Source organism: Oxyura jamaicensis, chromosome 4, assembly GCF_011077185.1.
Source record: "Oxyura jamaicensis isolate SHBP4307 breed ruddy duck chromosome 4, BPBGC_Ojam_1.0, whole genome shotgun sequence".
NCBI lineage: Eukaryota > Metazoa > Chordata > Aves > Anseriformes > Anatidae > Oxyura > Oxyura jamaicensis.
In genome coordinates, this window is record NC_048896.1 from 48,970,809 (window position 1) to 48,982,458 (window position 11,650).

The window sequence follows — 11,650 nt, forward strand, 5'->3', positions numbered from 1 at the left end:
AATTTGGACTTCTGCTGGGATAAATCACCATCCTACAAAATAATTTATGGTTCTTGAAAAATTCACTGTGGATGAAATTAGGTAACTAGCACCAGACCAATAATAATGTCATTAAGATCCAGGGAAGAAAATAATGAATTGGTAGATATTCATGAGGACTAATGTTAGTCTCAGGACAGCAGTCCCATCAGGACACGTCTAGCTCATGGAGAGAGCTCTTCAGAGCACCCAGGATCAGGCTTCTTCTCCAAATCCTTCTCCTCAGCTGCTCCATGGGTACAGAAGGAGACCAACATGAAAGCAGGAGGTTATTACAGAAGCTCAGGGGCTCAGAGAACAACCCTGTACTGTACAAATCACTGGCAAAACTTGGCACTGGTTCCAAAATAGCCGGGATTTATTCCCTAGTGTCTCTGTAAACGTAACTTCAGCTATGCTCCTCTGTGTAACTGCTGTTGGCCGTATAGTAAATAATACTGACTGAGGTATTTTGGAGAATTTTGAGGAAAGAATGTGAGTGCTGAGTTGTATACTCACTTGAGAAGGCAGTGCCTTCAGTGTGCCATGTACTAGGCTGCTACATCCATTTTGTGGATGGGACCCTGAACCTGACGGGACAGATTTCCCTGTGCTTGCACAACAATATCCATTCCCTGGGTCTTAGGTCAATGCCTTAACCAGATGGCCATCCCACTGAGCTCTTGTTTTAGGCATGGGCAAGCGTCCTGTGTTTCTCTGGGGTGGAGTGAGCCCACCGATCAGATTAACTGGGAACTTCAGATAGCACATGGAATCAGGATCCATAACATCCCACCAGACCTCAGTTTTCTTAATCACAAGATGTTGATCATTTTTTGCTGAGAGAAAAAAAAAAAAAAAAAAAAAAAAACATGCTTGTATTAAAAGCATTAGAAATCTAGAAGCAGAGCTCTGCAGCAGTTTTAATATAATGAGAAAAGTAAGGATAAAAGGAGCCAGTCTTGCTAAAACCAAGGGACCGACGTTTTAACCCTAGCATACTGATGCAAGAAGCAAGCTTAATTATTAATATGAAGCAACATAAAAAAAATAAGAAAGCATTTTCAAAGTAGTGTATCCAGTTATAGATCCTCTCTCAAGCTGGCAGTATGTGCTCTAGCCATCAACAATATGCTGTGTACAGATTGATTTATATTAAATCAAGTTGTGTTGGATGCTATAATTTACCACTGGCCCAAAAATCTATGTGCCTACAACTGAAAACTCTCTAGTCTGAGCTCTGTTATTGTTTCCAAGACATGAAAGAGCCCTACAGATCCTCACATGAGAAAAAGCTCTTCGTTTTTTATTGTATTCAGGACATCATGTTCAGACAGTCGACATAGCAGTCAGATGAGGAACCTGTGTCTGAACTTTTAATTCTAAAAATGCACACAGAGTTAATTATCCTCAGATTTTTCCTGAATTGTATGCTTTGGACTATACCCAGGAAACTTGTTTCCAGTATGTGTTGAGAATGTATTTTATGTGCTATAAAATGCATCCTACCTTCTAACCACAAGGGTTAAGTTAGGTCTTGTAAAAAGAGGGTTTTCGTATTATTGTACCAGGCACCTACTTTCATCTCCATGTAAATATGTCAGGCTCTGTCCTGTGTGACAGAGAGTGCCTGAAGGGGACTTGAGAATGAATAGGTTTAACAAAAAGTATTTTAGCCTAAGCCTTGTCCATCTTTAATTAGTTATCAGGGTTAAAGGAGGGGTCAAAAGCCTGGAGCTGCTTCAAGACTAATGTGTCAAAGAAAAGTGAAGCCTAACACTGAAGAGGAAATGATGCTCCTCAGAGGTTTAATAATTTTTTGACCCTGTGTCAACCATTATGGTTGACTAATGGAAGCTGGGGCAGAAATGTTTCAAATTAGACTTTGCTGTGCAGGTGGTTGGGAAGGGATCCCATGCCATCATACGGACTCTTTGCTAACTAGAACCCAAAAGGAAAAATGCGCTTCAGTTCTGCAGGCGTCATCAGATCCTGTTCCTTCAGTGTTCGTATGTAGCATTCATACCAAAGAAACGTAGCAAGAGCGTGCAGCCCAACTGCCTGAACTCTGCCGGCACAGCCATGTCCAACAGGAGCCGTTTCAGTTTTGTAAGCAGGCTAAATGCCCGGAGCTCACTTTTATGGAATACAGCATAAGTGATCGGTGAACTAACAGTTTTTGTTATTCTCTCTGTTTTTGTTACTTGACAGAGTAAGGGGGATAAAGTTTCTGAGGCAGTCTGCAACCCACTTTCTTTATTAAAAAGCATTAATATTTTATTCATTCTAAAGAAATTGGAGAAGGAAAGCAACAGGAGAAAAGAGAGTGATCTTACACAAAATAATAATTACAAAAAAAAAAAAAAATATCACTGATGTAATTTGTGGTTTGCACAAGCATTGCTGTTTTACTTTCGGGTGCTGCAGATCTGATAGCCTTGGCATTGTACCTGAGCCAACCCCATCCAGTAGCTCTCTATAGGCACAAAAGCTTCCACCAGAAGCTTTTTTTCTGGTGGAAACAAAAGTTTCCACCAGAATTAATCAATGTATTGCAAAGGAGGAGGTGACTGGCAGTGCACAGGGCAGGACAGCAGAGAGACAGGACCTTTGCCTCTTCACTTGACATTTCACACTGTTAGTACTAAGTCAGCCTCTCCTCCATCTTTATTTATCCATTTAAATGGTGAAGCAGCCTCATAACATACCTTGCAGATTACTTCATTGGATTTCTTGTACTGACAACAATTATTGTAAACCTTCCTGCACAAAGAACAGCTTGATGCTCTTCATGTGCTACAGTATTTTAATCATCTTGTGTGAAATCATGCTGTGTTCTGGCTTTTTCCTGTACTTGGTCCAATGCTAACAAGTACCTGTGCCATCTCTTGCATGTTTAGGCAGCAGCTTGTAGACTAATGGAGTTTGCCTCCAGGCAATGGTAAAGTTATGGATACAGCACTCTAAGTGTCACGTCTGTGTATGTACCCACAACTTTTGTCTTGGATTAGCAACACAATGTATAAAGAAGTCTCTCTCTTACAGAAGGCTGTGAGAATCATTTTGAGGACACATTTTGGTTTTGGTTTGCCTCTGATCTGAGTGATGATAAAACTGCCACTGGCCTCAGGAGAAACAGAAACTTTAATTATAATTATGAATTAAATGAACTTGAAGAAAATGCATTTTTTCCAGGCAATAATATAAAACTTGCATGTCGCTTAAAGCTGGTACACACCATTTAGTGCATTTGATTAAAAATAAAATTATTTTCCTACTTTAGAACTAAATCTTCTTTTCCTTACTCAGATGTGAAGCAGATCTGACTAGATTACCATCAGTGCAGTTGTACAAGGCCAAGCCAGGCCAAATTCTGTTCCAAGCATTGATGTGGGAGGAGAAGGAGGTGGTGCTGTCAAAGCGGAGGAAACAGAGCACAAGCTGATTGCTGTAGGTAGCCTGGTTGTGCAGGGTGTCCACACTGGCCATGGCAAAGTGATAACTGTTTACCCTTTCACCTTCCTCTGCCTTTGGTTTCATATCTGACCATGCAACATCCACGTGAAATAGGAGCATGGAGTGAAGCGTACAACAGGAGGGGTCTCTGTTGGCTGCAGTGCTGCAAGACAGGAGCACTCATAGTGGCTCTTTGGCTTCTGCAGCTGTGGAACCTTTGAACCATTGCTCTCAGTTTAGCAGACACCCTGTCCAATCTCGAGCTGTGTGCTGTTGTTGTAAGGGAAAGCATGGTGCTTTCTTCTCCCCTTCAGCTCTTTCCAGCTTGCTGAGGGGTTAGCCAAGGCAAGATGGATGTAATGAACAGGATTACTGTATCACACCTCTGGTAGCCTATTTATTTATTTATTCATCTATCTATCCATTTATTATGTTCATGTAGTAGATCTGTCACTGAACAACTGAAACCTCCTTCCTGGACTCTTCAGTTGAGCCAAAAATCCAGTGTCCCCGAAGCCTTAAATGCCCATCCGCCAGGTTTTAGAAAGGGCTCCATGTTGGCATCTGTGGCTGAGGACAGGTTGGACATTGTTTCCTATGTCTATGTTGATACTGCTTCCTTTGCTGAGGGTAAAGGAGGGAAGGAAAGGATATGTTTGGTTTTTTTTGTTTGATGTATGTGTATTTTGGGGGTAGACTTTTGCACAACCGCCTTCAGATCTACACGTGGATACGGTCCTTGTTCTCTACATGCATGCAGTACGTGCATTTATCCTCCTGGAGAAGTGTTGTTAAGCTGAGGTCTGCTAGGGTTGTCTTCACTGAGGCCTTGTGGATGTGGGGGCAGTTCATTCCTCTTTGTGGTATTTATTTATTCTGTTTCAGGACTGAACTCACCCACAAAAGATGAACGTTGCATGCCCTATCAATTTTTCTATCACTTTTCCCTGCACTCTGTTTTCCCTGCCGAAAAGAGCATTTAATTTTGTGGGTGCTCAGTAAATGTGAGTCTGAAATTCCCTTGACCTTGTTCCCATGAGAGTTCAGCAAGGTTCAGCGAGCATCTTGTTTGTGGGCTGCCACAAAACCAAGCCTCCTCTTTAGACAGGTAAAGGCCTGCAGTGAATTCAGCTCAGAACAAGCAGATATCAGCCTGTGCCTCCCAGGCTGGCCAAATACGATGCTGTGATAATCTTCCCAGGCTATTTGGTGAAATCTTCCACTTCTGAGATAGTGCAGAATAACGTGTGATTGCCTTATTGTCTGCCCTCCTTGCAATCAGCTTGGTGCAGGGCTGACAGAGGATACAGTGCTGAGAAAGCCACCCTCCTCCTCTTCCTCCACAGAGCAAGGCAGGAAAATGTGCTTTGTCCTTCAGGGTGCAGGCTACCCTTTGCTGTGCCCATCTCTCCCTGTGAGTTGTCTCCAGGGATAGGGCAGGAACAAGAGAGACCCCCAACAAGGCAGGTACTCACCAATAATTCTCTTCATCAGCTTATTTCTTGCTTACACATCACATCTTGCTGCCTCTTTGAAGTCCCGTTTGCTCTCGCTTCTCATGCAACTTGGCCTAATTTTCGTAGCACAGTTTCATAGCTCAGGCAGCATTAAGGTGGAGGCAGACTGTAGAGCACACAGGATTTTTTGCTTCCTTGCTTCCCATCTGGTGGCACCATGATATTTCGTGCCCTTCTTGGGATAAAAGAAAACTCTGTGACGAAAGGACTTACAGCTGAGCAATTTTCCTTTCCTGAAAATGCATGCAGTGTAAAACAAACCACTGCCTCCATTCTGATAAAGCTGTCTTCCCCAGCTAGCACCTGCTGTTAATTTCACAGTAAACAGTACTTGTTGCTCTAGAAAGCTTTTTAATCATAACATTAAAAACCAAACAGAAATCCCATCCATACAGTTAACTCCAGCTGCCTTCCTTGCAACGCACAGGGAATGATCTTGCCGAGTGATGGGCATCCAAATGCAAATGGAATTAGCTTTGCAGCCATTTGTTTGAAATTGCTCTTGACTCATTCCGAAGTAAATTCCATTTGAGAAGAATTTGCTGCAGGTCTCACATGAGGAGATAATGGTCCAATCTATTATGATCTAAGCAATAATAGTGTAAGTCTCGCAGTTCAGAAATATAGTGAGTTATACGCCGGGCTGATGAGAATTAAAGCTTGATATATAGTAATAAAACTAGTGATCTAGAGATGAATAGATCGGTGTACAGAGCACAATATTTTCCTGCCATGGATTAGAGCAGGGACACTGGTCCATAAAAAGGGAAGCATACCATAAAATCTCCTTTCCCACTTGTTATGCTTGAAGAGCTGAAATGTGTACAGTTTTGCAAAGAAGTGCATGAAAAGAATATAGAACTTGCTTAACATTAAAAGGCTCTTGGCTCAGGCAGAGATTTGTTTTACCATCATAGAAAATTAAACTAAAATTAAGCTGAAGCTCCTACATGGGACATTCTGTGCCAGCTCCTATCAATGCTGATTTCAGTGACACTTCACCTGTTCCAATAGCTTCTGCATTCAACTTGCATTTAATATGTATATATAGTTGTCAGATACTACAGACGGCAGATAAAAAGTTGTGTCTTAATTCCGGCCAGCAACTAAAATAAAAATTCCAAATTAAATTTATAGATTAAAATGGCTTTTTAAAATTCACTCTCTCAAAATGAACGAACGGCATGAGCGAAACCAGTTTAGCAGTACCATTAATCAGGTCTTTTGTCTTGCTAATATAAATCAGTCAATAACAACAGATGGGTGGCACACTTTATTATGTGAAAATAAAGATGAATGTGACATATTGCAGAAGTAAACTTGCAGCTCAGAGTTGCTGAGCACAAAAGGGGACTTGTTATAACCGGGTGTGTGCCTTGTATTGTATTTGATCAAGGTAGTAAGGGGAGCAAGACCATGACAGAATGATTGGCAACCAAGTACATGAAGTTTCAGTGTTTGTTTCCACGGTCCCAGATTGCTCCCAAATGGTTTAATTTGTTTCTTTGTTTGTTTTCCTCCAGACAGATGTAAAAAATGTCTATCTCCTTAGGAGAGTGAGATAAAAGATGTATAAAGCTTGCTGCTTTGCTGTGCAATTGGGAGGTGAAAATTTTATATAAACAGCTATAATCATTGGGAAGATTGAGATCAAATACTCGGGCAAGATTTCTCCTCTTGAATAGAGATGGAGCACACAGCGAGAGCTTACCTCCATCCGCATTATAGAAGCAGACCCACTAGACCACATGGCTGTAAGACAGTGATCCTCAAAGAAACTAAGAGCTTGGACTTCTTTTGGGCAGAGGAATGATCTGTGTATTACTACAACTGGTGAGGAGAAACTTGGATGGAAGTGTTTCTTAAATCATTGGAAGTCGCTTCGGTTCTGCTAAAAGCTTGTTTTATAGAGTTGCAAAAAATCTCAACACAGCCAAATAACCGATATTGACATTTTCAGGGGTAAATGTGTTTGATTTTTTGGAATATTTTTATATATTTACACTGCCATTATAGTTATGCCCTCACATTGCTGCAAGCACCACAATGGAAGCAAGATAACATATAATTCCCATTTAAAAAATGGAAGGCAAGTTTTCAATCCATATTTGGTTCCAAATCGAGTCAGCAGCCTGTGTTTTGCCCTCAAACCCCTGCCTTGTGACTTTGGCTGGGTCCGCAGTGCTGGCTGTGCTGGAGGGAGCAGTGGTCTGTCTCCTGCAGCGGAACATCCCGTCCCCTTGGGATGTTCCAGCCACAATCCATGCAGGCTGGTAAAGCCTCCTCTTGCCTTTTAGCAGGGAATAGCAGGAGTGAGGGACCCTGAATGCTGCTGGAGGTAGGACTCGCTTTGCAGGCTTTTTTCAGCCAAACACTGAAAAATCCAGTTGCATTCACATTCTGGGTATTCTTCTTTAGAATTTGTTCTGCAAAAACCTCTAACGTTGCTACTAATAGCAACAGTAAGAGGGCAGAGATTGAATGAGCAGAATCTCTTAGCTACTATTTGAAATTTCTTCTAAAAGTGCAGCTTTTAAATGCTAGTTTCCAAGGACAAGACTGCCTCTGTACACTCTGTGTGTGACACTTTGTGAGTGTTTTCCATCTCTATCCCCAGCTTTTAAGAGAGGGTTAGATGTCTGTTGGTAGCAATGAGAAAGAGCACGGAAAAATAAAGTTGGGCTTTATTAGTGCTTTAAAAGAGTAAGGTGTCATGGTAAGAAGCCATAAGAAAGCTGGCTTGTACCTGACCATCAAAAAGTGCGATCAGGTTGTCAGGTACTGGGCACTTCTAATATAAAAGTAATATTTAAAAATGAGGAGCAGTTACCTTCAGAAGGGAAACTCAAAGCCTGTACACATTCTCCAGAACTGAGAAAATAATTTTAAAAAATCTTTATCTTTCCTGCAGCTTGCTGATCTGTCCTGTTAGACTGTCTAGTTACATCTTTGCTAGAATGCAGTTAATTGGTCGGGCAGCACAAGTATTGCCTTTGATAACGTGCAGAAACCTAGTGGTGAAAATAAATACATTTATTCTTCCAGTCACCAGAAATTAGTGAAGCAGTACTTGTTTAATTATGAAACATATGTGTGCTTTGTTGGTTTCCATCTGTCTGCTCACTGATTTGCAATTAAATGACCAGAAGAAAAAGATACGTCCTGTGGCAGTTCGGGGGAAATGATTCATCTCTAATGTTCCTGTGCCACGTGTCGCTGTGGAGCAGCGTGTGCGAGGGAGGGAGGCACTGGGAAAGATGGGGAGAAACTCGCAGAAGGGTATGAGGAGAGCTGCAAATCCTCTCGCTTCAGTTCTGACATGTTTCCATGTCATGAAAGCAAATGTTGTCTCGCCTATCTTGCTGAAAGTCATTTTCCTCTTTGGGAAAAACTGGGGGGCAAAGTGGAGCAAGGAAGAAATGGCTAATGGGGAGTGGGCAGGGGACTGCAGAAAAAGCAGGCTGGTGTGGTCAGGGTGGAAAGGAAAAAAGGAGGAAGGGCAAGTGGTAAAAATTAAATTGAAGCATTTGGAGTGGATTTGTTGGAGATGGAAACGGAATTGTTATTGTATATCTCAGATGTTCCCTTTGCAAGGAAAATGCCAGGCCTTACTCAGTGGTCCTTTCTTCTAACGCTGAACAGCTCAGGTGTGTGAACTGTGAAAGAGTGTTGCGGTAGCGAAACAGGCCTTTTAAATACCCACACGGGCATTAATATGAAAATAAATAAATAAATTGGTGAAGTGAATGTGTGCTATCTTCATAAATAGTTCAAGAGGCTCAGAGTCTCTTGCTGGATAAGGTACTACCACCCCTAATGAGGATGTACGGCCTTCCTCCACATAGCCATGTGGGTGGGTACCGTGCTGCCTTCTTGTCCCGGCTCCTTCCTCTGGTACTGCTTTTCCTTGTCATTCTGCAATAGCAGTGGCTGGCAGGAGAGCCTTCTGTGCCCCTTGTAATTCTGGACACAGCCGTGACAGGCATATCTCAGGTAGAGAAGGAGCTGTCTGACATCTCATCTCCATGAAGCCTGGCAGGGAGGAGATAGCCAGCCTTCCCCAGTATTTTTAGTTTGATGTGCTGTGCTGTGTTATTGATCTCCGCAATGTCTGTCACTGTGTGTAACGGTAACTGTTGCAGAGGCAGGAAGGGGGAGGTTGAACAAGGCCTTCGGGACTGGCAGCCTGTTAGTGCTGGGTCTGTCTTCAGTTGGTGCCTCCCCATCTCGTGGCTGCTGGGATGGGCCTTGGATGGTCTTGTGCATTGATGTGGAGAGGTGAACGGGACAGGGACATTCTCTCCATTGGTGCTTTCTGGTGTAGAAGACTTCCCCAGCAGAAAGTGACAAAGGGGCTTGAAAGAAAGATTTGTGAAGAGAGAGAAAGGAAAGCATGTGGGTTAGGTGTTCTTCGTGTTGCCTCCTGTGTGCCGGACTCTTTTCCTCCTTGTCCAGGCTTCTTGCATCGACATAATTCATTTCCAGCACGACCAGGGAGGTGCACGGGTTCCTTAAATCAATAGCATGGGCCACATTGGCCCAAGGTTTCACCATCTCACAGCTGCTGTGCCCTGTGTCCCAGCTCCAGCTTCCTCTCTGTAGTGAAGAAAGCAGAAACGAGGGTGCCACAAAGTAAATGAAGCATGGCTTGGCACCTTCATTAGCAGTCTTAACAGGCTGAGAAATGAAAAAAGAGGCATAGACTGGGCATGCATTTAGTCTTCTGCTCTTCGAGTAAATTTCAAATTGTTCATATAAAAGAAAGGCTCCTTCCTGTTTTAACATCCTCAGCCAATACGAGCCATGTGCATTCACTTGATTAAGCACAGCGATAAGTCACTATTGGAAAATGTGACCTTGAAGCTTCCAAAAGTTTCTATTATTTCCTTCTACGGTTTCGCAGTCAACTCTCCCAAGCGCTAACATAATGTTTTATTGCTTGTGTTGCTGGTGTTGATAACAAAGGACCATTCCCAGTCATGTGAATACGCACATCCCTGTCACATCACATCGAGGGAAGACAGCTAAGGATGTAAAGAAAGATCTCTTCTAGTCTGAAAACAGCAGTGCATTTAAGCCTCCATCTCAGAATGCTCCTAATATAACCTTTTATTTGAAAAGCACACTCAGGAAGTGCTTGTGAGTCTTTGACAGCTGAATTTTGGTATTTCATTTGTCCTTTTTGTCTCTTTTTTTTTATTTGCAGATGACGATTTTTTTCATGAACTTCCAGAAACTTTTCCTTCTGATCCTCCAGAGCCACTACCCCACTTTCTCATTGAACCCGAAGAGGCTTACATTGTGAAAAACAAGCCTGTGAATCTGTACTGCAAAGCGAGCCCAGCCACACAGATCTATTTTAAGTGCAACAGTGAATGGGTTCATCAGAAGGACCATGTGGTGGATGAGAGAGTAGATGAAACCTCCGGTGAGTTTGCATTATGTCTTGTAGAGATGAGAATTAAAATGCAGTAATATCAAGTCCACCTTTGTAATCTAGCAGCTATTCATGTGGCAGCTACTTTTCTTTATTCTTGATATAGCTGTGAATTCTGCAGCTGGCATTACTGAACACTAGCTCTCATTGTGTAGAGGTGGTGTCTACATCCAGGTCAGTTAGTAAAACGTGATTTGTAGAGGGTCCTGCCCTACTTTGAACCACTTCTCCAGTTTCATAAGTTCTCAGTGGTTGCACTGTATCATAGTCACAGACCAAGAATCACGTTGTCCCCGTTGTGCTGAAGAGCATTTGGGTTGTTCCTAGAATGATGTTTTCTTGGGGAAATGCGGAAAATAAAAATAAAAATTAAAAAAAGGGTTGTTCCTAGAATGATGTTTTCTTGGGGAAATGCGGAAAATAAAAATAAAATTAAATTAAAAAAAAAAAAAAAAAGAGAGAGAGAAATTTAATCATCTTCTAGCATGAAAGAAGGAGAAGGCACACCTGGGCACAGTTTAGGGCAGTGTATTGATCCAGAACAAGCTCCTGGCTGTTATTCCATTACATTTTTTTCTGCCTGCTCCATAGAGCCCACATGAAGGAGAACTGCAGCGTGCAGGAAGGAGCCTCATCCTTCCTCAGTCAGTAACAGAATTCCATTGGCATTCATGATAAAAAAAAAAAAAAAAAAAAGACCCTCACAGTACTAAAAAGAAAAAGAAAAAAAAAATAAGGTTTAAAACTTGAGCTATAAACCAGCCTAAATCAAAGATATGATTGTTCTGGTAATACTGGTAATCAATAGAGTTTGAGTCACATGCAAGGAGGGAAGGGGGACTTACTGCTGTTTTGATGTCTCTGAGAAATAGCAGGATACCAAGCAAGGAGGTACCTTTCCTTTGGGAATTACACCACCACTTGGTCTAATTACTTAGAAAAATAACTCCACCAGATGTCTTGGAAGTCTCTTGTGAACTGGGTTTTATTTGTTTCAGCTCATTTATTTGTACAGAGATCAAAAGCATAAGCTTTTAACAGTACCGTGGTGCTCTCAGCTTGAGAAAGAGAAGGTGGGTGTAGAGAAGAATGGCTGTAGAAAAAATCTGTACTAAACTTTGGGCCTGTTTATTTGCTTGTAAGAATAGGATTTTCCAACAGGTCGAATGCAGCAGGAAAGCTAAAAAAAAAAAAAAAAAAAAAAAAAAAAAAAAAAAAAAAA

At 41.9% G+C, this 11,650-nt stretch overlaps 1 protein-coding gene across 2 annotated transcripts in view; it reads left to right on the top strand.

The window, feature by feature from the left end:
- Positions 1-11,650, top strand: part of UNC5C (unc-5 netrin receptor C) — a 239,866-nt gene that overhangs the window by 143,417 nt on the left and 84,799 nt on the right. For both annotated transcript variants that reach the window (XM_035324370.1, XM_035324371.1), the window contains exon 2: positions 10,198-10,419. In XM_035324370.1, coding sequence (XP_035180261.1) covers positions 10,198-10,419 — 222 coding nt within the window. The remainder of the gene's footprint in view (positions 1-10,197; positions 10,420-11,650) is intronic.